This window comes from Callithrix jacchus, chromosome 2, assembly GCF_049354715.1.
Source record: "Callithrix jacchus isolate 240 chromosome 2, calJac240_pri, whole genome shotgun sequence".
NCBI classification, from domain to species: Eukaryota; Metazoa; Chordata; class Mammalia; order Primates; family Cebidae; genus Callithrix; species Callithrix jacchus.
Genome location: NC_133503.1, coordinates 163842460 through 163869744, shown reverse-complemented (window position 1 = coordinate 163869744; position 27285 = coordinate 163842460). Strand labels below are relative to the sequence as shown.

Genomic DNA, 27285 nt, shown 5'->3' with positions numbered 1-27285 from the left:
GTAAACCTGTCTTTGCATCTGTAGACATATATGATAAAAATATACTTCCCAAGATTGTGATACAGGACAAATGTAAGAAAACATATTCTGAGCACCATCCCTGAGACAGTGGGGCCAGCATACAATCATGCTTTCATTTTTTACTCCTTAGTTGCGAAACATCTCACTTGTATGTGAACCCAGATCAAAGCCCTGAAATGATTATTGACTCCAGTTGATTAATATTTTTCCCCAGAAACAAAATATCACTGGGATCAGTGATAATTGCATTCTTGGTTTGTCTGGTGAATTCAGATAACCTGGTTGATGTTACTGGAAAAGAAAGTTGAAATATAAGATGAAATAGTTCAGTAAACTTTCCTTTTGCTTGAACATTTTATGTTCCAAAAACGTTTTTTTTTTTGGCAGAAATGTGTGTTTCAAGAGGGAAAAAAAAAGGATAATTTAGGGATGTTTGGATATTCATTTGCTTGCTTCATTCCAAAATGACAATTAATTTTTATTTAAATGAACACTTTCTTTGCAGAAAATGTGTCTGGAGCATTATTGATACGATTTGCTTTTTCTTGCATTCTGAACAACTGTCAATTTATAAAAATAGAACAAATAAGAAAAAAAGAGCATCTGGATTATGTTATTAAGAACAGGCATGGAAATGATTTAGAAGATAACTGTGGTATCATAAATTTAAGGCTTCAGTAATCACAGAGAATAAATCTATGACAAATTGACTTACTGCTTTAAAAAAAACCTTGTTAACATTTATCATATCTTAATTAGATAGATTAGAAAGCAAAGTATCTAGAATTTAAAAAAGGAAACTTACTTTTGAAATATTTAGGAAAGTTTCCATTTAGTGATATAAGGTGCAAACAAAAACTTGACAAAAATGGATACTAAAACCTAAAAGCCACAATAAATTGTTTGACTATCAAGATTATTGAAAGTACTTTGTCTAAGAGAGAAATGTTAATTACTTTATCACCACGACAAAATGTTGCATTATAGATAACAGTTCATCACAGCCCAGATGCTGGTGTGGAAGGGCATCTTTCATTACCTCATTCTAACTGCTCAAAACTAGGAAATCAGGGTCATAGCATCCTCCAAATTCTCTTTCAAAGGGCAACTGGATGGAATTTTCTCTGGATCTGATAATGGCATTCTAGTCCCTTGTTAATGAGGACTGGACACATTATTTGCCCTTAATGGCACTGCATTCTCATTCATTCAGCAAGCATTTATTGAGTACCTACTATGCACAGAGCATAGCAATAAACAGGCAACATTCCTTTCCTTGAGGTACCCAAAGTTCCAGACATAGATGCCTTTCTCTTTAGTCATTCTTGCTATACAATGTCATCTATCAAGGTTCCAATTATCCCCATATATTAATGAATCTCACAACCGACTTCTCTTGTGAGCTCTAGATCCAAATCTCCAATTGTTTATTGCAATGTCTGACTGGGTATTCCCAGGAATATCACATTGAGGCTGTCCAAATGGAACCTATTCATGTCTTGCATTAACCTCCCCCTTCTGCAGGAGGCTGCAGTCCTGGACTTCCTAAAGGATACACAGGTCAACTATCCTCTCTAGTCAGAAAGCTTAGGAATCATCTCTGTCTTACCAACAATGTGCGATTAATCAAATTAGGTTAAGTCCATCTCCTAAATCTCTTTCAAATTTCTCCATCTGTCCCATGGCTTAGAATCTTGAGAATTCTTGCCTAAATCTATGGATCCTGGCAACTGGCTTCTGCCTTATCTCTTTCTCCCGACTCCACGTAAAAGCTTACAGTGTTTTATTCTAATGCAAATCTAATTTATTGTGTCCCCGACCTAAAAAAAAATTCACTGAAGGGTTCCTTGCTGCCTTCCTTATAAGACCCACCGTTCTTAATGAGACATCTACATCCCTCCATGACTTGACCCCTCACTGTCGTTTCCACCTCAGCCTTCAGAATCCAGCCATGCCCTTGCTCCAACCTGTTCCACTTGCAGGTTCTAGGACAAGCCACATTTTCTTCACATCTGTGTGACTCTGCATGTTTTCTTCCTTTTTTCCAGAAGTTCTTTGTTGTTTTCCTTTTAACTTATGAAATACCTAGCTTGGGCGCAGTGGCTCACACCTGTAATCCCAGCACTTTGGGAGGCTGAGGCAGGTAGATAACCTGAGGTCAGGAGTTTGAGACCAGTCTGGCCAACATGGTGAAACCCTATTTCTACTAAAAATACAAAAAAAAATAGCCAGGCTTGGTGGTGCATGCCTGTAGTCCCAGCTACTCAGGAGGCTGAGGCAGGAGAATCACTTGAACTTCGGAGATGGAGGTTCCAGTGAGCTGAGATCATGCAACTGCACTCCAGCCTGGGTGACAGAGTCAAAGAAAAGAAAACCCAAGAAATTCCTACTGATCTTTCGAGGCTCACCATTCAATCCAGTTTTCTCAGCAAGAAAAGCACAGTATTCACCGAGTTTGAGTTGGCACTATGCCAAATATTAGATAAACAGTGTCAAGTGAGACAGGCAGAGGTTAGAGTTTATTTCAATATAGTGGCTTGTGCTAAGTTAGGATAAGTATAATAATTCAGAAAAGCATCCAGAAGATTTGGGGAGGGATAGAGAAAACTTGCAAGAGAAATATATAGCTGAGATATAAAGGATGACCAGAAATTAGCCAGAAGGATGGGGTGGAAAGAATGTTCCAGAGAAAGAAAGAGGATGTGCAAAGTCTCAAAAGAAGATGATCCAGAGAAGAATGGAACGTAGTTCACAGCATTTTAGTATGGCTCAATGGGGAAAAGTTAAAGCAGAAAGAAATACTCTAGAGGAGAAAAGGTACATACTATGAAATGCATTGCAAGATATGTTAAAAGCTTGTATTTAATAACACCAAAAAGCTTTCCCTGACACCTCTGCCCACACTACTGGGCAGCTTTTCTCCATGTCCCTAGATTAGCATCTGGTGTATGTCTCCATACGGCCTTTATCTAGTCAATTACTCTGACTGCTGGCAAGGCTGGATGTTTGGTGTCTCACCCTTCTTCCATGTTGTCCTATAGGACACAGGCTTTGCTTTCCTCCTTTCTGTAACCCACTGTTGGGAACAATCTGGTTCAAAAGTTTTTTAAATAAGAGTAAAGTTAAATAACAATGTAAGTTATAGCATAAGAATACATTAGATTATGAATGCCAAAATGAACAGTGGGCTAAATAAACTGTTGTGTGCTAAGACGGTACAAAACCTCTTCATCATGAAGAGGGAAACTGCATAAGGTTTATAGGACAGGTAGTATTTGGGGAGGCCGAGGATCAGGTGGGAGGTATGGCAGGTAGAAGCACTGAACTGCTAAGAACAAGGACAGGGCACATGTGAAGGTATGGAGGGGGCTGAAGGAAGGAGAGGACACATGGGAAGAATGTTTCTGGAATGATCTTTAGAAGGACTACCACTTTATTTAAAAGCAAACAAACAATAGGGTCAAAGATCTCTTTGCTTTTATCTTCAAAGTAAAAGATTATTTTCAACAAGCCCGGTTCATAATTTTCGGGGGATTCAAGAAATGGTAAAGATTCAGAATAGATGGTGAGATAAAATATTCTGTCCTTTTATCTACTTATTCTTCTCTATATTTTGCCTTCATGGCATTCCACATAAGCAGTCCTGGGGAAGGCATCATTTAGGACAGAATGTCCCTGAAAAGTGGCTTCTGGGAATAATAAGCCTCCTAGCCCACTTCAAAGCCTGCTTTAGGGCGCTTATGCTCACACCTCAATTAGGTTAGTGAGTCAGATTAATGCCAAGACACTAATGCTATTGTTCTTGGTAAATGGAACAGCACTAAAAGAACCTGATATATATAATTCTGTTTTGTGACTTCTTCAAGGTACTGAATCAAGAAAACACATCCTCCCAGCTGACTTACAAGCTTTAAGTCGTTCTGACAGACTAGGTTCAAATCTTAGTCAGAAGAGTGACTATAGGCAGCTGCTGGTGATGCCCCTCTGGTCTGAGCAGCTTTCAGTTGTACTACTGACCATCATGTTCCATCTAGTAAGAAGAATCTAGAGAGGCATCATGTGTTTTGAAACCCCACTCTATAAAAGAAAGCAGAAATCATGCAAGAAACTGAATACATTTCTTGGCTTACTGTAGGGCCCATACAATGATTTGCACTGAAACAATTAAAAACCCAACTTACACTGAATTTCTTAAAATGAAATCCAAAAATTTGCACTTGTGATTTAGAAAACATAGAAATATTCTTAACTTTGCATACATCATCATCTAGCCTGACACTTTAATAGTCAAAATATAACGATCAATAAAGCTGGCCGGGCACGGTGGCTCACGCCTATAATCCCAGCACTTTGGGAGGCCGAGGAGGGTGGATCACGAGGTCAAGAGATAGAGACCATTCTGGTCAACATGGTGAAACCCCGTCTCTACTAAAAATACAAAAATTAGCTGGGCATGGTGGTGCGTGCCTGTAGTCCCAGCTACTCAGGAGGCTGAGGCAGGAGAATTGCCTGAACCCAGGAGGTGGAGGTTGCGGTGAGCTGAGATCACGCCATTGCACTCTAGCCTGGGTAACAAGAGTGAAACTCCGTCTCAAAAAAAAAAAAAAAAAAAAAAAAGATCAATAAAGCTATTCTTTGATTATAGCATACTATCAAAGTTATCAAAGACAATGATTCAATTTTGTATGTATGTTTCCAGAGAGTTGCACATAAAGAATTCTACATTTAGAAACATTAAATTGATGAGTTTTCCTATTCTTTCTGCCCATAGGCTAAATTAATCCTATGAGTACTGGTATAATACACTCTCAGAAGGTAACAAAAATTTCTAAATATGCTTACTTAAAAGGTGGTAGTAGATAGTAGAGAAAGTAAGAGAAAAAACGCTTTTTACCTTTTCAGTAATAATCCGGTTGACACACTGCTTTCCAGTCAATGGTAATGTACATTTCTCCATGATTTTATGCGCATTTCCCTGTTTTAAAAAGAAAACATCAAAAAGGTAGTTAGGAAGCAATTTTTATTTAGAATTGGTATAAGTATAAGATAAACAGGAACTATCAGAGAAATTGTCTCCTAAGTACATCCTGTTTCAGAATTTTTGCACGGTTATGTTTTTTACTCTTTTTTTTGGAGGCAGCTTCTGTCTTTGAAATAATTTAGAGAATGCCGATAAATGGCCAAAGGCAGAAATTATTTAGTTAGGAAACACCCTGCCAGAAATTTGACTTTTCAAGCCTCAGCCTTTTGTCATTGGATGTGAAATTTCACTAATATCCTGTCTATTTTTCCCTTCCAAGGAATGGTCTCCTTAAAAAACATGAGCAGCCAGGCGCGGTGGCTCACGCCTGTAATCCCAGCACTTTGGAAGGCCGAGGTGGGCAGATCACAAAGTCAACAGATCGAGACCATCCTGGCCGACATAGTGTAACCCCATCTCTACTAAAAAATACAAAAGATTAGCTGGGCGTCATGGCGCACACCTATAATCCCAGCTACTGGGGAGGCTGAGGCAGGAGAACTGCTTGAACCTGGGAGGCGGAGATTGCAGTGAGCCAAGATTGCGCCACTGCACTCCAGCCTGGTGCCTGGCAACAGAGCAAGACTCCGTCTCCAAAAAAAAAAAAAAAAAACATGCAAAGATATCTGCCCAGGACGCAAAGCACATACAGAACACAAATCTGTAAGTCCTCTTTCTAAAAAACACTTTATCCATTAAAAAAAAATAATACATATATGGAAAACAGCAGTGCCTTTCCTCCTCTTAGACTTGCTCTTAACTGGAGTCCATTTTAGTGTTTTTTTTTTTCATATTCTTCTTATATACACTTTTAAAATACTATGTTTACCAGGCTATTTCTTGATTAATCAATTTTAGATAGTATTTAGACTGATTTCCTATTGTGGCAGAGGAGGACTTAAGAAAAATTAAAAGTAGAAAAAATGTCTTCCATTGACTCCCTCCTCCAGCCCTTCCTCCCACTTACGATGTAGGACTGGCCTCTGAGGCACCTTTGAGGAAGACAGTTGAAACATTGGCTCTGAGGATCTAATCTTCAGTTCATTTTCTTCTGTTTATGACTAAGCTACTTCTTAAGAGTCAAGCACCAGGAGCCTAAATAACTGTCTCCGCTGGGGCTGATAGCTACTGTAACAAATTCTAGATCCTCTCCAAAAATGACAAAATGCTTCTATTGCTTTCTTTTGTATTTAATGCACCACATGTGACACCACCATCATCTTTAGCCATCTCAATGTTTTACCTGCTTAAAAGCGCACCTACTGTCTAGTTTATACCTCTTCCAAAATTGGTGTCAGACCAACTATATAGGCAGAGGCAATGAATTTCTGATAGGTGGGCTTCATTAAGATTTTATAACCTGACAACTCAGCAATGCACTAGTAATGAAAAGACTTTAGTGTACTTAAGCCAGTGCAAGGCAAAAAAGACATTCAGTGGTTTTTGAATAAATGCATGTAAGAATGAATGGGAAGAGAAAAGGAAGTCTATTGGGGATCTTGGATAGATTAAAAAAAAACTATTATCTTAGTTTAGTCAAAACTGGTGCTAAATACATATGAATGATGTAGACAGACATAACACCTTTTAAAACAATTCATAAGTTTCTGGATCTTACTGTATAAGAAAATTTACAGTTGCAGAAATAAAGCCCCATTTTCACTTCACTTCTAATTATTTTTCTTTTAAGATTTCAAATTCTGCACATGACACAGAAGCTAAATTAAACAGCTGAAATTAATGATGAATATTCAAACTTCTACAGTTGTCAGGTCTCCTTACATTTAATGTAACTCAAGGCATGTCACAATGAATGCTGGGCCTGACTTCAAAGTGAACTATCTGCTGGCCTCTGAAGAACATTTTCTGCAAGGAGCTGTTACTTGGTTCTCATTATTTGAGCAAAATCTACATCTGACCTGAAAGCAGTTACTTGGATTTTAATGAACAACCAACTTCATTTTAGGAGGAATCAAGGCTTTCAACTGACAGAATTGGCTGTAACCTACCAACAGAGACCCTTTTCTAAACCATTCCCTGCATACACTCTGGAGCATAGTGGTTAAATGTGGGACCAGAGCCAAAGGACCTGTGTGTAAAACCTGGCCATCCCCCACACTGTCTCTGTAAGGGCCACATGCCCACACCTCCCCATCCACCCTACCTCACAAGATTTGTGTAAGGCCTAAATGAAATGCAAGGGTCCAGCATTTAGTGCTCAATGGATGTTAGCTGGTGCTGTTTTTATACAATCCATAATTAGCATTTCTCTAACCCACCAGGAAATTAAGTTCCTATATGAAGTCTGACACAGGATTATGTAGAAAATGGCCTAAATACAATTCCTGAGACATACAAAACTAGTGAAAACACAACACAAATATGGGGACAAACCATATGGCTCGCCAAAGAAACTGGTATGAAATGTATTCCTGCAGTTAGAACAATGGAGCTAGATGATTCCATTCACATTTATAGTACCAAGACATGACACAGATCCAGGAAAAAGAAAATGAGATGCAGAAAGATTTTAAAATGTCACAATTTCAATATTCAATAAAAGGTTAGCTATGAAACCAAAATATGACTAGCTCCCACGTTAGCACTCTATTCTAACCATGCCGGGCTGAGCCCTACAGTGTGCTATGGCAGCTGCATATATTAGTGACTCACAAAGGAGGAACAAGTGCTGAGTTTTTAGCATTTAAAAATAAATCCTAATAAAGGAATGCATTATATTGTACCAGTGAAAAGCACTCTATTAGGAGTCCAAAGACCAGGTTTGTAGTCTTAAATCTGCCATTGGAACAGTTTTTTTGGTTCCTTAAATTCTTTGCGCCATAGTTCTCTCTTATCTTTTACCTTATCCTCCATACTTGAACATTGTAGAAATCAAATGAAATGCTCTGAAACTGCAATAAACTAGGATGGGTTGAATCTATGTGCAAATATCCAGGGTTACTCATATCTCCTTCATGTTTATATTGTGTTTCTTTCCTTCCCCATGAAGAGTTGTCAGAAAAGGCAGAGGAATAGATACAAAACATAGCATTTAAAATGCTCTTATCCCAGAACTTTGGGAGGCTGAGGTAGGAGGATCACTTGAGGCCAGCAGTTCTAGACAACCCCAGGCAACATAGCAAGACCCATTTCTACAAAAGTTTTAAAAGTTAGCCAGGTATGGCAATGCGTGCCTGTACCTCCAGCTACTCAGGAGGCCAAGGTAGGAGGATTGCTTGGGCCCAGGAATTCAAGGTTGTAATAAGCTATTATAGGCCCTGAGCAATACATAGGATAATTCACCATTTTCAAGTGACTAAACACTCTAGTACTTTCTATTGCTTGCTTCATAGTGATCTCTTTGATTCTTCAGACATCTGAATAAAATCCTGGGCCTAAGTTCTGCAGAATTAAACAACTCTAGTTAAATAGCAATAAATCCCTTTGCTATCAGAACAATGTTTCATGTTATCACTATGAACTTAATCCCAACTTTATCACAACAGAATGATTTCTTTCATTTCATGTTAACACATTTTCACCTGAAATCTTTAAGATTGTGCTTTATATAAAACCTCTTTTACGCTCATCTTTTCTATTAAGTGCTTGTTAAATGTGGCGGCAACACACACACACACACACACACACACACACACACACACGCATGCACATATTTTTTCTCTCAGGGACTTTCTTTGGCAAAGCCCTAATGGTCATTTACAGAGAAGGTAAGTTCTGGGATTTGCTGTTCCTAAAAAGATCAAGACTTTCAGCCTTTGTTCATGCTGCCTGTTACCTGGAACACATACTACCACATACCTCAACACCCCAGATTCAAACAGCAACACGCTTCCTATTCAGGACTTGGCTCAGACACCATCTTCCCTAGGAAAACCTTCATCCAGCATCCTCATCTGGTGCAGTCCCGTGTCCCATGGGGTCCCCAGTCTGTGGCCCTCTTGGGTATTCCTCTGATTCCTCCTTCCTTCACATGCTGTAATTGTTGACCTCTTGCCACCACCCCCACTAGATGCTGAGCTCATTAAGCTAAGACTATTTTTCTTCGTATGTACAGTCATGAGTAGAACATTAGGCAAACCACAGTGACCAATAAAGGCTGAATTTCTAATTCTAGGAACTCCAGAAGGGAGCTATAAAATGCCATGTTACTAATGTCTGTGGACCACTAGAGGCTGCTTCATAGTTCTAAGATATGTATTTGTACATCCCTAGCATCTCCAAACTCACTAGAAGCAGCACAGGTAGCAGAAGCACATGATGGGGTTTACAAGACTTTGGGAAGACAGATGAAGGTGTGGTAAAAGGAAGCAGCAAAGACACTTCAGGACTGTAGCATAAAACATACAAATGTGAAAGTAAAGAGAGAAACAGTGAATTAATTATTTTACCTCTTCCACCTGCTCCTGTTTAAAGCTTAAAGGCACTTGCTATAATTTGTTGAAAAGAAGGACTACAAAGTCTGAATGTGACAAGAGAATATTAAATACTTCGTCTGGTGGAACAAGGAAGCCAATGGCAGGTCTCTCTTTGGGCTTGCCAAAATACCGTGGATGAAGCTTGATAATCAACACCTTTGCTCCTTCCTTCCCCCACCTAATCCCAATGCTTAAATCAAGCATTCCACATATATGCACTCCACAGATTTAATACTAGAAAATGGTGTATTACAAAATACATGACTGTCACGTCACTATAGCTGATGTGGCTGGAATTTTTTAACACAAAAGATACATGTTTGAGGGTATGGATATTCCATTCTCCATGGTGTGATTATTTCCGACTGCATGCCTGTCTCAAAATTTCTCCTGTACCCCATAAATATATTCACCTATTATGTGCCCACAAAAACTTAAAAAATTAATTTTTTAAACAGAAAAGAATGAGATTTGCTAAATAAAGAAAATCCAGGTACACAGAATAAAAGGACAGAATAAGATTACTCACATTGTGTTTGTCCTCACGGGATACGATTGACCTCTATACAGCACCTGTGCTATAGGGTTTTCAACAGTTCATACAGAACTTCAGTGGAGAGACTCAGCTAACTTAGAAGCAGAGAACATTTGCTATTACAAATGATACATGGAGGTAATATATGGAGGCAATAAAAGTTTCTGCTTACAGGGAGGGATATTCTCGAGGGAAAGACTAGCCAAATGAAACACTTGATACAGCAAGTCACTTCCTTGAAAACAGTCTTCAGGATTTTGAGATCTTAGAATAGAAGGCCCATTTTCATATACACTGTATCACAAAAATCATTATCACAGACAAACTTATTTTTTCTAAGAGCCTATGATCTCTGACCTCCAGATGGTAGAATACAGAAGTCAGCAGTAATTACTTTATCTTCTCTTTTCATTCATGAAGTGTTATGGTACCTTAGAAAGCCTCTGTTAGCTTTCATTTTCCTTTCTATTTTAGAAAATGTGGATACTTGTGCACATAAATGCAAAGTTATAGAGTTTAAAGTGATAAGCTTAATTAAATTCTGTGAGGCATTTTAAAGAGCTTTATTAGTTGCTGGACTGTGTTCTGCTTTTTTCTCCCATATCATAACTTTTTTGCAGGCATTTCTATCACAAAGGAGAAATAAAAAGGCAAAACCATGTAAGGATTGATATTGTTTAAAGGTGACATTTTTTCCCCAAACAGAACCTGGCTACTATATATCCTAATTAAAGCTAGGAAAGAAATATAAGCTTTTGTAAATGGCAAAAAAGTTAAGCCAGCTGAAACTTATTAATTATGAATTCTCCTAACAAAAGAATACTTTTATTTTGAGATACTTTTCAATGTTGCTGATAATTATCTGAAGAATATCTTCCAAAAAAGAGTTTTCCTTAAAAAGCCTTCATATTTGTTGGCTTTTGGTAATACATTTCATCCAAAATAAACAGGATTAATAAATTCTATTTACCTTTTATAATTCTTCTCCACAAAAAGTGAAGTCAAGTATAAGATAGCTTTCAATTCTCTATGAGACCTGAGCTATCAGACACAAATTAAAGGCTAAAATGAAAGGATACTTGACTGTAATTTGAATCAAGGAAAAGAAAGAACAGCAGGCAAAGGTAAATATAAAAGGTTACCTAAATGGGAACATAGGTACACAGAAAGGTACATACATAAATATGACACTTCCAGATTATAAACACAGTTGTATAAAACAATTATAAATATGTTCTGATGGACAGATGACTACAAAAATAGCTACAGTTTATATGACAAAGGCAGCACAAGCCAGGAGAGAGTGAGGGAAGCCATATAGGAGTATACTTTTTAATGCTAATAAGATTAAGATAATCCAAAATAAAAAAAACCATTCTTCAGAAGGTTTATTCTCAATTTCATAACAACTTTTTTTATCCCTTCAGAATCTAGACCTCCTACTGTAATAAAAAAAATCTAAACCTGTTTTAGAAATAGAGCTCTCATTTTGTCTCCAAAACAAGAAACCAATCTTTGTTTGTTGCCAGTAAATGCCAACAGTAACTGAATTCCTTTGCTTTTGTGTTCTGAAAGTTATACTTAGGAACACGTTTCCAGTACATGATATTGAGAACAAAACAGATTCTTCATGTTGTTAGTGGTAATGGTGCTTGCCAGCAGAAAAGCTTAATAACAGAAAAAGGAAGCCCAGAGGCAGAATGCATGGACTCTAGTCTTGGTTTTTCTTTTTATTTTATCGGACTACTTAACCTCTATGAAATTCCATCTCTAGAAAGAAAATATCAAGACCAATCTCATGAGAGTGTTATAATGATAAAATGGAGACAGAAGCATGTAAAAATTTGGAAAGGTTAGAAGTCCTTTCTATATGTTCAAGGTGGATTATTTGAAAAATTAATTCAACAAGTATGTATTGAGCCATGATGTACATAAGGCTCTATTCTACTTGATGCTTATAACAGAGCACCTGTCTTCATGGAGTTTGCATTCTGCTAAAGAAGGGGGGATGAAGGATCATCCAAAGAGGGAAGACTTCTGTCATATATAATAAGGTAGTTAGAGAAAGCTTCTCTGGTATTTTGAGTCTGAGTGAAGTGAGGGAGTGAACCATGTGGATATCTGGGTAAAAGCATTCTAGGCATAAAGAATAATAAATGCAAAGGTCTCAAGGCAAGATGATACTTAAGATATTCCAGAAACTTTCAGGAAGTGAGCGGGGGTGAAGTTAAGTGGGCAAGAGAGGTAACAGATTCAGAGAGGTAGCTGGGTGGCAAAGCAGGGGGAGTCAACAAACCATGGAAGTTTTGGAGACAATAGTAAGGACTCTGGACTTGAATCTAAGTGAGATGAGAAGCCACTGAGAGTTTCTGAGCTAATGAAGTAACAGGATCCCATTTACAGTTTGGAAAACAAAAATCACTCTGGCCACTGTATGTGTTTAAGGGTGAGTATATTTTTTCCCATGCAAACTTTTTTCCTTTTTTCTCTGATAAGAGAGACCTAATTATAAATCTCTTTATTTTTTTTTATTGCATTTTAGGTTTTGGGGTACATGTGAAGAACATGCAAGATTGTTACATAGGTATACACATGGCAGTGTGATTTGCTGCCTTCCTCCCCATCACCTATATCTGGCATTTCTCCCCATGCTATCTCTCCCCAACCGCAGCTGTCCCTCCCCTATTTCCCCCTGACAGACCCCAGTGTGTAGTGCTCCCCTCCCTGTGTCCATGTGTTCTCATTGTTCAATACCTGCCTATGAGTGAGAACATGAGGTGTTTGATTTTCTGTTCTTGTGTCAGTTTGCTGAGAATGATGGTTTCCAGGTTCATCCATGTCCCTACAAAGGACACAAACTCATCTTAACATGCACCATCCTCCAACACACCAATGTCCATTCTCTTATTTCCTGCAATACTTAGTCCTATCAAGCTGCCCCATCCCTCAGTTCTCCTGCAAACACTCTGTACATCTCTTGGGAAGCCTCTTTGTTGCTCCCCAACAACAGAACTGGGAATCAGGTGCTGGACTCTGCAGGCTCTGCTTTGCTCACCTTTCATCTTATGTACTGATTTTCATGACTCTATCCCCATGAGACTGACCTGCCTGAAGGACCACATCTCTTTTATTTCCTCAGAGCCTATGACAATATGTTGCACACAGTAGATCCTCAGTAAATATTTTATGTCTGCATAAACAAGTAAATTAACACACTCATAAGGTAATTTTACCAAAATTCAAAACAAACGTCAAAGAATATTCCTTTGGTCATTCATAATGTCTAGAAGACAGAAGACACTAAACCAACACATTCAGAAAACATAAGCTTATTCATCTGTGATTTTGCAGAGGTAGGAATAAGCCAAATACAGAAGGAATGGGGACTGAATATAGAAACACCTAAGAACAGGAAACGCTATGATGCCTTTCTATAGACCTTGGCAGACCTTAAATTCTGGGGGCAAGGATAAGGTAGGCTGCTGGGGAGCCAATCGCAAAGGCAGATGGGCTAAGGAGAACCAAGCAGTGTTGACTATGTTTAAGGATTTTAAATAGCAATAAACAGAGTTGAAACATATAGTGGGGAGCAGACTGCAAGAGTCGCATGGATGCCGTATTTATAGTGCTTGGTGTACGTAAGTGTAGGGGCAGAGAAGGACCATGAATGCCCTGCCAAATGAGAGCTGGGAGATCATCACTTCTCTAATTGGGCCAAATAAGCAGAAGAACATATTTAGGGGCAATGATGATTAAGTTGGCAAAATTTGTTGCAGCTGAGGTGGCTGCAGAACAACCAGGTGGAGTTGTCTAATAAGAAGTTAGAAATACAGTTCTAGGGCTCATCAGAAGACTCTGGTGTGGAAAAATGATTAAGGAGCCACTGAGTGAAAAAATAGCAGTTGGTACCAAAGATTTAGATGGCACCTGAGAAGGCTGCAGAGCAGAGGACATTATAAAGAGTTCTGGAGGGAACCCATAAAGGAAGGAATGAGGAATCTATGGATGCAAGTTGGTGGAGGTAGCTCTGCAACCTGCAGCACATGGTTTACAGGTTTGTGCCCAAGGCTGCTGCTGCAGTCAAGGCCTTTTTCAGACAGAGGGGGCACAGGAAATCTAATGTGATTGGCCTTAACGTTAAAGACATACCTCAGAAATCACACACATCATACATACTCAAATTCCACTGACCAAACTTGGTAGCATGGATGTATTTATGCACAGAAAGGCTAGGAAATGTAGCCAGTCACTGGGTTTATCTGTTGCCCAGATAAAACAGGGAGTAGTTTAATGCAAAAAGGAATGGAGACAGGTACTAGAAGATATAATCAGATTTTTGGAATATTTTCCTTTAAATACGTTGCTGATATAAATCTCACCTAAGCAGAGGGAGCATTTTCCAGGGAAAATGAAAAAAAAGAAAAAACTGAAGCTTCCTGAAAGGGCAGATGTGGTTGGGATGCTGATGCAGAGGTAGCTTTGTGAGGACGTGGCATGGTGCAGTATGAACACAGGCTGCATCACACTGAATCCAACTCCAGCTCTGTCACTTTCCTGGATAAGCTTCTTAATACCCATATCTCAACCGTACTTCAGGGGGGTCAATGAGATGAGCATGTGCAGTGCCAAGCACAGCACCTCCGCCTGGTAAGGACTCAGATTGTTACTCCTTTCCTTTCTTCCCATTTTTAGAGGGCAGAAAATAAGACATACCTAGAAATGAAAAAGAAGCTTAAGAAGAAAGTGGCTGGACACCAAAAAAACTTTGCCTACTTCAAAACTTTGCCTGGAACCCTTATGTCTAGGCTTACATGAAAATCAAGTTACAATGCCAGTCTGACCCATGAGCCTGACATATGTTGCAGAGGTAGACTGAGGGCGGGTGTTACTCCCGACCAGCACCAGTGGGTAGCCAGGTCTCAGGTTTTAGAAGCTGCTGGATTTGAACTAAAGGCAGCAACTGGTTGTAAAGGTTTCTTTTGTCTTATTAAAACAATAACGAAAACACATATTTCTACAAGGTCAGGCAATGCTATATTTATAAACAACCTGTAACTGTAACCCTACAGATAAGGAAAAATGTAGCCCCACCCAAAAACAAGTTAATAGCTCATCCACTTACGGAAAAAAAAAAAATAGCAGCACAAGAATACAAGACTGTATTTCTCAGGTTTTTAATCCTTCTTTGCGAACTTTACTTCCATGTCTTATAAAACTCAAGAGATTAGTTCCCCAGGGTGTACACTTAATCATAAGGCAGCAGAAGTTACCTGGCATGTCTAGAAGAACAGATCATTAACTGGAAAGGTTACCAGGAGTGAAAAACCTCTCTTCCTTCTTTTCCAGCTCTTCTCAACTTTTAACGAGTAAAAGATGTAAAAAAGAAATAACAGGTTCCAGCCAGGTGCAGTGGCTCACGCCTGTAATCCCAGCCGTTTGGGAGGCCTAGGCTGGTGGATTACGAGGTCAGGAGATCGAAACCATCTGGTCAACATGGTGAAAATCTGTCTCTACTAAACATACAAAAATTAGCTGGGTGTGGTGGTGCCCACCTATAATCCCAGCTACTCAGGAGGCTGAGGCAGGAGAATCGCTTGAACTAGGGAGTCGGACGTTGCAGTGGGCCGAGATTACAACACTAGATTCCATCCAGCCTGGTGACAGAGCCAGACTCCATCTCAGAGAAAAATAAATAAATAAATAAAAGAATTACCTGTGTTCCCTTGAGCTGGGCAGGTAACAATGAGTCCGGGTGCTCAAAACAGTAGCAGGTACATATTTGAGGGCCACAAGTAAAATGTGATGGTAGTGAGAAAAGAAACTATTCATGAGTTTTCAAAGGTTAATTATTAAGTGTGAATAAATCATTACTATTATTTTAATCAGAAGTACATTTTCTATTGCATTGTTCAAATGAAGGTATCTATGGAAAAATACCTGATTCCAATGCTGTTCTAAAACTCAATGCTAATTTCCCCACTCAAAGAAGAAAAGAGTTAAAAAATATGATTTTGCTTCTGTGGAAAGCTTTAATAAGATATTTCTAGTCTGAAGTTGGTGGCACCATTTATGTTCCTCTATCAGAAATTCCAGCTGAGGAGAAAGAAAGGACTTAGGGCAGGGGGAAGAATTTGCAAAATACAGACTTAATGTTTTGAAAACGAATACACAAAAATAATCTAAAATAAGTTGGACATTGGTGCCTTTGTGTGTCAACATTAAGGTAACAACAAAAGGAAAGTCTGAAAGAGTTTTTTACAAACAGACATTATGTTCCAGAAAAGACTTGGATTTGATCCGCATGGTTGGCATCTTCTTGCCTGTGAAATGAAGTATTTTGGACGCTTTGCAATCCATTCTCTGAAGTCACCTGTGCTGGTTCCATTTCTATTGTTCCATATTTATGCACCACTGCTCATCTCCCATTATTTACTAAACAATTTATGATGTAGCTGTTTTCACAACAGATCATTTTGTGGCATACATTTCTCTGTAACTGAACTTCCCCAAGGGAAGCAGGTGAGATGTGAATCTTCTGGTTTCATGCTTTTACATAGTGCTGCATCACTAAATAAAAAGAGGGCAAATGACTGCCATTTCCACTCAGATTAGCAGGTTTCGAAGTGAGAAGAGGTAGATTTTACTTTAAAATTGAGACTGATAAAGAATAAAGGAAAATGAAGAGAAGGTAAAGAAAGCACTCAATATCAACTTTTCAAGTCAGCAGAAGGCAATGGATTCAGGTTCGGAAAGCAATTAAGCTCAGTTCGTTCAAAGACACTGAGTCAGGAACAAGGAAGAAAGTTACATTGATAGTTCCTTGGTGAGACAACTGAGACTTTGGAATCAGAGACGACAGGTCTAATGAGAGCTTTACTAGTTCTAACAGAACTTCAGGGAAGTTACTTAACCTGTCTAAAGCTCTATTTCTGGACATACTAAGAACACCTATAGCAAGTTCATGGGCTCATTCATATACACAGAGCTTGGTATACTGCTGGCACACTAAATGCTCAAAAATGGTAGCTATTATTATTGCAGTATGAAGGAAGAAGACAAATACAGAATGTAAGCTCCATGACATCAGTAATTTTTGTCCAGTTTTGGTCACTGCCACATCCTAGCATGTAATAGGCTCTCAAATATTTAACAATTCATCAAAATAAAAGTATAATACTTTTCAGAGTAAGGACAGTTGCTGTCACCTAGTCTATTTTGTAACATCTTCAGGATATGGCACCGCACAGCTTTAAAGTCCATATGGTCCATTTGAAAATAACTGTTGTTAAGATGAATGTTCTGTTGCGGCTTTTCATTTCATGCACAGATAGCAACCACTATAATCATCTTAAAACCAGAACTGATACATCCGTACTCACATCTTTTTACTTCCTTTGGAGACATAAAGCTTTTACTTTTAAAACGTATGCAGGACAAATATTTGAACAACACCCTGATGTTTGGTTTCACTCAAAGTTGAACAACCATTTAGCTAAATAATAAATAACTGTTTTTGTCATCTTTCTCTCTCAAATGTAAATGCTATCACCTTGAATGAGCCAGAGAAAATAAAATCCAGTTAGGTGACCTGGTAGTATACTGGGTGGGTTTTGGTTTATTGTAGATCTCCAAAAGCAGTATTTGGGGAGAACAGTACATGTTACCTTTGCAGAGTGCTCCATGGTGACCACCACTTTGGTTTTGGCACTGGACACTAAATCCATAGCACCTCCCATTCCTTTCACCATCTTCCCCTGCAAAACAAAAAGAAATAGCTCTGTGTCTTTCACTTCATTTGTATGTGGCAGAACAAAATTAACTTGCGAAAATAAGATACTAGAATCATTTAAAAACTCATTGTCCTTCATTGCTTAGTGTATGATGCTCTATAACCTAATATTCTGTCATTCGATTATTCTGTGGTTGAAGGATAAAGTTCAGGATAAACATTATGTCACTTTTATTACATGTGGCTAACATGATTTTCTTGACATATTAGCAATAAGACAATCAGTGAATTAAAAGAATTAAAAACCTTTCCAGAATTCTGAGACATTACTATTATTACAGTATCAGATTGAAATCCAAACACCCCTGCCAGCCACTTCTTTCTTTTTAAACACAATCAACACTACTGCCTCTTTTATTACAGGCACTTTCTAAAGTACTCTTGGGTTTCCTGCAGATTAAAATTCCATTATGTAGTAGTAGGCTGAGGTATTAATGGTGTTTTTTTAGTAATGGCTAATATGAAAGGTGGCTCTGTCTTTCTAACACTTGGCATTTATCTTGCTCTTAGAAAAATAAAATGAAAAACATTCTTGCTAAGCAAAAGCAACACAGAAGCAGAGTTTAGGATCATTTCACCATTACTATTCTATTTTTGGTCATCTGGCCATCCCTTCATTCATTACACTGGCAATAGCTGGGGGGCAAGGGATGAGAGTAGCAGAAGAGAGAAGTGCAGACTACAAGATAAGCCTGCTTTCAGACAGTTTGAAGCAGAACATCCATGTGGAAATGCATAATTTTAAACTTCTATAAGCAAGCCTTCATTCTTAGCTGCAACCCTAATAAACTGGTGGTCAATGTATTAAGTTGGTCATAATATTTCTGTAGAGAACACTGATACGGTACAAAATACACATAAGTCAGAGATGGAAGCAATCGATGTCTACCAAACTCTAATGAGAAAGTTTGAGATTTGTAGAACAACAAAAGACACTAAAGCAACCCTATGATAAAATGTGTCAATCTGCTATGGTAAGAACATCCAGGCAGTCTCAGCTATACATAGTGTCCTTGGCAGACTGAGGGGGCGAGTTCTGGAAGAATGAAAAGGGAGCAGCCAAAGAAAACCAGAGACCAAGATAGACAGTTAAAAACTCCTTGAATTTAAAAATGTCCCTGAATTAGAATATACCATAGGCAAATTCTGTCCCCCATGACACAATGGTTACATAGGTAAAAACTTACGACAGCCTCTAACAAGAAGGAAGCCTGTCCAATTTAGATGAATCTGACTTATACAATTTAAATTACTGTCAATTAGTTTAGAAATATGTATAGAGCACCTGCAGGGTACAAACCACGGTGCTGGAAAGAATATAACACACTATAAAACATGGTAGACCAAGAATGTCTGTTTTTGTTAAAAACATTCTTGATTCAATATATGTGAATAGCCTTTGCTCAAGGAGATTCAACTGGCTTACTGCCTCATTTCCAAAGCACATGCTACAACCTTTAAAGCACTATTTTGATTCTTAAATTTAATGCTTGTTTCCAAGAGTGAAAATGCACAAGATTAGGTGCAGACCAACTGAGATCAATCCTGTTAACTATGAGTTAATGGCAAAACACCAAATCTCTCTGAACTTTGGTTCATTATCTAAACACCAGGAATAAGAATATCTGTCCTACCATACAGAGCTGTGATGAGCACTGTATGAGATAATGTATCAAAATGTGTAGTAAACAGTTTATAAATGTATTCACTTATCTTCAATCAATTCAACTTACTGAATGTCTAGCCTAAGTGTGGCTCTATACTAGGGTGTTAGAGTCGGATCAAAGCAAGGTTCTTCTGGAAAAGCTTGTTACCTAGGGAAGGAAAAGTATCTATGAATACTAAATACTCAGACTATACTTCCTTCCTCTAAAAGGAACATTTTCACTTCTCTCCTATCACAAGGTAGAGCTAAGTGTCTTTTTCCTATGCTCTTGTACTATTCAGTATGAATGCTATCACAGTGAATTCCAGCTGTTCCCTTTCCCTCTCTTCATTATAAATATTTGGATGAGTGAATGGATGAATGAATTAAACCAACAAAGGTATAACACTGAGGATGCAACTGCTGACTGTGCCTGGGGAAACAGTCAGGGAAGGAAGTAGCTCAGGGAGATTCACAAAGGAGGGGCTTCACAAAGTAGTCTATCAGGTAGGAAGAGCAATACTGTGAAAGAGAAGAGCAGTATCTTCTAATAGCATTTCTAGCAGGTTAACAGGAAAACCTTCAAATATCTAGTTTTCCTGGTTTTAGTGTGTTCATTGTACTGGAAACAGAAAACAAAATGTTTCCCTCTATTTCAAGTCCCAAAGGATTTCTGAAACAATCAATTACTAACAAGAAGAAAAATCATTCTATTTATACCCAGCAGGAAAACAAAACAGGGTTATTCAAGGCATACTCCCTGATGTAAGTGGGAAATGCATCATCATCCTTCAACCTAGCTTAGCTAGGCATTCTTTTGGGTCCCCACTACTTGCATCTCCCAGATTTCTATTCCAGTTAGAAGTGGCCATGTGCCTGAGTTGCAGACAGTGGAAGAAATGGAGGTGATATCTGTGACTTTGAGGCTCCAGCTTACAAAAATCTCTCATGCAATTCGTCATGTTCTTTTACCTTCTGCAATCTGGACACTGACATCCAAAGTGACTTTGGAAGATGGCTGAGTTTCCTTCAGCCTTGGTCCTTAAATGGCCATCTGTTGCATAGCTCACTTCTTTGAAATCACATTGCACCCTTCAGTATGAGTAAAAAATAAGTGCAAAGGGTGCTAAGCCACTAAAACTGAAGGGCTTATTTGTTACAGAAGCTAGTATGACTAATATATTAAAGTGGTGTCCAAATTATACAGAAGGGTGAGAATTCAGTGTCAAATTAGAACTGTTACCGCTGCACAACAGAAGGGGATCTGAGTAGGGCTCTTAAGGGGATATTTTCCTACTGCTCCCTGAGGGAGCTGACTATGCTTGATTCTGTGCTAGGCACAGTAATTCACCTTTCTATCCAGATGTCCAACACACTATTTGACATTTGCAGAGGTACAACATGCTTGCTGAATGAATAAAATGAGTGAGTGAATGAATGAATGGAAAGAATTTTGAGAAGAGAGCACTACAAGTTAAGGGAATAGCTAAACAGGGGAATATAGATTCCACCCCCATCCCTCATCTTCCTCCCCAAAATTTAACATCCTATTCAACATACAACACAAGAAGCTATTAAAACGGGGAGATTAAGGAGCTAAAAATATACCCTTAAATAAGTCACAGAGGGAAAGTGATACTTGGGGAAAATAGACCTATAATGAAGAAGAGCTTCTGGGCATGATTGAAGCATTGGGCCAACTTAACACAAAGTATGGTTTTCTTTAAAATCTCATCAGCAAACATACATTTCTTAAATGATGCAACTCTAGTTCTGAAATGCGTTCTGGCTAGCAATAATAGAGAGATGATTGCTGGATGCTCATTTCATAGCCAGTTCATCTTTTAGCTGTTAAGGATTGACCCTGATATCAAGTATAGAAAGATTCTGCAATAAAATGTGCTAGCAATGCCGCATGCTCTGTTACAACAGTTATACAACCTTTCTAAAGATACTGATTCAAGTATCCTCAATTCACAAGTATTTCCTCAGTCTATTATAAGCCAGGCATCAAGATAGGAATTAGAAACAAAAGATGAATATGATGATACACTTTTTTCTAGAAAATAGAGTTCAGTTGAAATCAATAATATACCTACTTTGATCCTATTTCCTACTACTAGAATTTTAAAGAAAGTAAGAGAAAAATTATTATAAATGCAGTAACATTAAAAACTTCAATGCATGAAAGTGTAAATATTACATTGTACTACCAAGAAAACAAGAATTCTAGTTTTCTAGATTCTTGGTCACAAATGACCTTTGGTGATATTTTAAGGATTTTACAAAAAGGAAAAATGAATGCATTTGAATGGTTCTGTGAAATGCTGTTTAAAATAAAATACGGAACACAATGAAAATCATTCTTGCCACCACTTTTACCATTAATACATAAACAGTAATGGTTCATTTCCAGATGTTACCTCTAAATATTCTGGTCTTAAGTGAGAAACAATTTATAATAATGGAAACAATTTTAAAAGCATTTTTAAAGTAATGCTATATGCCACAGTAGAATGTGTGAATCTATTGGAAGTCAAAGGGAAAGACAATTGTAGAATGATTTAAGAATAAAACTAGAGCTTGTTGCTCAATATTAAATATAGGAACATTAAGTACCGACCTCAATCCAAATGTAAGCCTCTTTATATCTGTCTTCCCCATTATTAAAAATGCTCTAGAAAAGAAATAGTCCTCTAAGCATGTTCCTAGCTAAAGAGTAGGAGAGAAGAAAACTGAGAAAGATAACATTTATTTAAATATGTAGTAACAGGTTGTAAACTCCTTTCTCTAGGAAAGATAAGAGACTTATAACTTACCTTACTATAGCAAAGTTATAGCACAGTTATATGAGAGTATTTCTCTTTTCTGTATTACACTTCGTTTAAAAAAACAAAAACAAAAAGACATTCTTTTCAAAGATTAATTGCATTTTCTAGGACAGGTGAATTGATTATGTAAACCAACTAATATGAAACCAGAAATATAATTATATTCTCTATTGTTAGGTTAGGAAAATTGCTTACAATAAAATTCAGTTATTAATAATTGCATGGGCTTTTCAAAAAATCATGTCAAAAGAACAGTATTCCAAAAAGCTCAAAGTTTTATTTTAATAAGCTCTCTTGTTCCTGTTCTCTCAGAGACCCTGTGCCATCAGTTAGGGCCTTTGCTCCAATTTCTCCATCCTCTCTCCATGGATAGAGGAGAGGAATGAGCTCCCCTTTGCTAAATCCTTGGAGATAAAATCTTGTTTCTGTTTGGCTGTGCCCTTGAAGTGAGAACTCTACTCGGTCATGTCTCTAACAGATAATCACCTGATTCAGTAGACAGCTTGTAGGTTTACTTTACTACACTCCAATATCTATCTACTGTGTATCACGGTGTCTTCCATTCACTGCTTGAAACTCTCCAATTAGGGTCTTCTATGGTCCTGGTTCCTCCTACTGCTATTGAGGCTTTCAGTTTCCTATCCACCCATCCTTTTTCCCAGACCTTATAATGTTGGCCAGATTAAACAGCTCTGTCAGCTTCTGCCTACTTGTTCTCCAAGAGCGACTCCCATCTAGTTTCATGATATGGACTGCCCCTGTGAGTCCTAAAAACAATGAGTCCTAAAACCACCTTTCCAGCTGAGGTCTTTCCTCCAAGTTTCAGACTTCAATATCCAAAAGTGTCCCTGTCACCCTGTGGCACATCCTGTTAGCTGATTCCCCAAATTGTTCCTTTATTCCTGAGCTCATAGTTAAGCTACATTTTCCAGCCTTCCTTGAAGTTACAGTTGGTCACATGCAATAAGTTCTGGACAATGGAAAGTGAAAATGATGTATACTACTTCCAGGGCGGGACTATAAAACCTTGCAAATACAATCTTCCACATTCTTCTACCTTCTGTAAACTGCAAGTTGAGAATGGTGGAGCCATAGGTTGGAAGGAATCTTAATCTCTGAATCACCACACAGGGTGGAAGGAATCTTAATCTCTGAATCACCACACAGAGGAGAGCTGCCTGCCAATTAGGGATACTCATTTGGTTCTGTGTGAATGAGAAATAAAAACTTCTATTATATTAATACATGCCTTAGTTCATTGTCATCCAAACTAAATTAAGTATCTTTATAAGGCAAATCTTACCAACCTGCAGATTTCCCAGCTCAGTTAATGGCCAATCATCCACCTCAAGATCCAATTCAGAAACATTCTTGTCTCTTGCCTCTCCCTCATAATTCACATCCAGTCAGTCACTCAACTACTAAGAATTCCACTTCTCCCAACATTTCTTGAACTTGACTTTTTCTCATCCTAGCTAAGATCCCCACAATTTCTCCTTAAAGAATTATAGTAGTCTCCCTACTGGTCAATCTGTGTCAAGCTTTATTCCTCTGTCCAAATTGGAGCCATAAAAACCATCTCTCTAAAATGACTATCTGATTATGTTGTTCCTCTGCATAAAACCTTTCAGTGCTTCAGCATAAAGTCCAAGCACCTCAGCCTGGCATTCAAGGCCTGATAACCCGGCCCCTCCCCTCTTCATTTGCTCACACCCCAGTTGCCATTTCCATGCCAGGAATAGTGAGTTGCTTGTACATAGCATATGGCTCCCACATGCCTTGAGGTTTCTCCTTCATACTATCAAGTGAGCTCCAGCTTATTCTTTGTGTATCAAATCATGATGACATCTCTCGGGCAGTGTTCACAGACCTCTGTCCCACCCTATCCACATGATTATGATTACTTTAGGAACCTCTCACAGCATCCTTGCATATTCCCATTTTAGAACTTACCATAAATGGCTGGGCGCGGTGGCTCACGCCTATAATCCCAGCACTTTGGGAGGCCGAGGCGGGTGGATCATGAGGTCAAGAGATCGAGACCATCCTGGTCAACAAGGTGAAACCCCGTCTCCACTAAAAATACAAAAATTAGCTGGGCATGGTGGTGCGTGCCCATAGTCCCAGCTACTCGGGAGGCTGAGGCAGGAGAATTGTTTGAACCCAGAAGGCGGAGGTTGTGGTGAGCCGAGATCGTGCCTGCCATTGCACTCTAGTCTGGGTAACAACAGCAAAACTCCGTTTCAAAAAAAAAAAAGAACTTACCACATTATCTGCTTCAAAAAAGGGGCTGATGTTGTACTGGCAGGTAGTGGCAAGGCCATACAAGTAGTTATGATCTCTTCCTTTTGAGAAATACCATCTCCCTTCTCTCTAACCACCCTTCCTCCCAAATTTAGCAATTAAAAACACAATAGGGAGCCTCCAAGACCCCATGCAGCTATGACTACCAGTGCTCTGATTTATCACATCTGTTCTCATTAATCAAGCACCTATGCCCCGTCTCAATTAAAAAACAATCACCTATAACAGATGTAAGATATCATCTTGCTCATTATTATTACTATTATTATTTTTGAGACGGAGTCTTGCTCTGTTTTCCAGGCTGGAGTACAGTGGTGCAATCTTGACTCACTGCAACCTCCACCTCCTGGGTTCAAACAATTCTCTTGCCTCAGCCTCCTGAGTAGCGGGGATTATAGGCAGGTTCCCACCACGCTCTGCTAATTTTTTTATTTTTAGTAGAAACGGGGTTTCACCACGTTGGCCAGGCTGGTCTCAAACTCCTGACCTCCAGTGGTTGGCCTGTCTTGGCCTCCCCAAGTGCTGGGATTATAGGAGTGAGCCACCACGCCAGGCCCTTGCTCACTATTTATTAGACTATAAGCTCTTTGCCTTCCCTGTCCATCTTCAATCCAGTGCAGTTACTATGTAATAGATTATTTTCAGTATATATTTAAGTAAACTTAATTCCATCTTAAAGTAAAAGCTTGTTTCTAAAAAATATATAATCAAAAGCATATTAAGGTGTACTGATGATACTAATCAAAGCTGGGGACACTATCTGCAAAGAAAAGAATAGCAAGAAGGAAAAAAAGAATTTACTAAAATAAAATGTAAAATTAAAACTTCACTTCAGAAAGTCGCAGAGTTGTAGAGAAGAGAATATGGTGTCCTTCAAAATTGATCCTAAGGACATTTTTTATATCTTCTTCAGTGCTGAGTGTTAAACAAACATTATTTAATAAATACCTGAAGTACACGGAATTTGTTTTCTCAGGAGCAGAGAAAAATCATTTATAAGATACCCAAGGAAAAGTCCTAAGAAACTAGATGATATCTCAACTATTAGTCATTAATTAAGTATGTACTTAATACCTGTTAGGTGTTCTGTGCTATTCGCTGAGCATACAAAACTTCTGCTTTTGAATAGGTCATAGTTCTTGAACGCCCTCTCAATGTTTTTAAGGCCAAATGAAATTTAAAAATGCAAATTCTAAAATCCTAAAGCTACCACTTCTGTTTCCTTTCAAACATTCACAAAGGGTAAAGTCCATTTTTTCCCTTGGAGGAGCAAAAGAATAAATTCCATTATAATAAATATAACTAACAGAACCACTGATGTGTATCAATTCAAAAATACTTTATGAAAATTGTATACATTAGATTTGATGAATGTGCTATTTTCTGATTCCAGGCAAAATATTTGAAAATAAAAATTTACTTTACAGAAACTATCTATAGTAGTTTATAGCAGAAATTGTACCAAAACCACATCAAGTTTCTCTAAAACATTGTCTTTTACAAATGAACCTCAGCAAACAAAAATGATACGGGTGTAAGTGAAATTCATTTTATCACCATGGTCAGAATCTATTACTCTATCGTAAGAGAGTCCAGACCAACCACTTTATGCAGGTTAGAAAATGTCACAAATGTAATAGGTATGATTCTTAAAGAAATCAATTAACTTCAAATAAGAAAAATGAGTTCTGTTCCTAGCTACTAATTACACCAATATCTCTCTCATTTTGTGAAGTGTAACTACCATAGAAGAGGGTCTCCATAGTTCACTTATGAGACCTCATCGCTCCAAGAAAAAAATTCTAATGTATATAAAATTGTCATTAATTATACAACGGTCATTAACTCCACCTCTGTAGGGAAATTAATAAATATTTATTAAGTGAACAGTTAGAACTATGAAACCAACGTATTTTCTCTTTTTAATATACAATGTGTGGCTAAGTTTTTTTGTTGTTGTTATAAATAAAGCACTTTGGATTGGTAAAATTCTTTGTATAAGGTCAAATACACTAACACTCTGATCCATCTGTTAGATTTTGAAAATGGACAGCAAGAGAAAAACATACTCCTAGCTCTGTTCTGAAGCTGTGGTTGCAGTTTTCATAGTGTCTATTTATAATACTTCAGAGATGAAAACAAACATCAGACAATCTGGCTAAGAGAGTTCACATTGTTTTATCAAGCCTCTTAGAAAAAGCATTGATGGAAAGAGCTTGAGCAAGTGTTTCACAATAAATAAAAAGGTATTTGTTTTCATTTAAAACAAGTATAACACTAAGTTATTTAACTGAGTTTATTAAATACAACTAAGCACTGGAGCTTCTGGGCCTGTATACTGCCTAGAAACAGAATAAGTTATATATTTAAAAATCCAAGGATAAGTTATTTTCTTCCTTCCATTGAATCGCTGAGAGAAATGCATTAGAATCATATGAAATTGCCCACATCGGAGCATGTATGACCTACAAATACAGGAATTTCATAGGGTTGGTTCAACCTATGTTCTAATGGTGAGGTTAAAAAGATCTCAATTACTATCATATAACTTTTTTAAGGTTTGTAATATTTTAGGAGGTCCCCAATAGTCACTACAAAATTGGAATCTAAAATACAAATGGAAAAACATCATTTAAGTGTCTGCATATACTAAAATATATTAATCTCCTCAACTCATTCACATGGAATATGAAATTATTACTAC

The 27285-nt window shown here is 38.0% G+C and overlaps 1 protein-coding gene across 9 annotated transcripts in view; it reads right to left on the bottom strand.

The window, feature by feature from the left end:
• Window positions 1–27285, bottom strand: part of OXCT1 (3-oxoacid CoA-transferase 1) — a 142776-nt gene that overhangs the window by 8839 nt on the left and 106652 nt on the right. For 5 of the 9 annotated variants that reach the window (XR_013532663.1, XR_013532666.1, XM_035291619.3 and 2 more), the window contains 2 exons: window positions 17677–17766; window positions 4916–4996 (listed from right to left, as the gene is read on the bottom strand). Coding sequence is in view for 3 of the 9 variants with exons in the window: in XM_035291619.3 (XP_035147510.1) it covers window positions 4916–4996; window positions 17677–17766 (171 nt within the window). In the remaining 6 variants the exon portion in view is untranslated. Of the gene's footprint in view, window positions 1–4915; window positions 4997–12529; window positions 12855–14391; window positions 17767–27285 lie in introns of those variants that run through there. The other 4 variants (XR_013532662.1, XR_013532665.1, XR_013532664.1 and 1 more) reach the window with 2 other exon arrangements.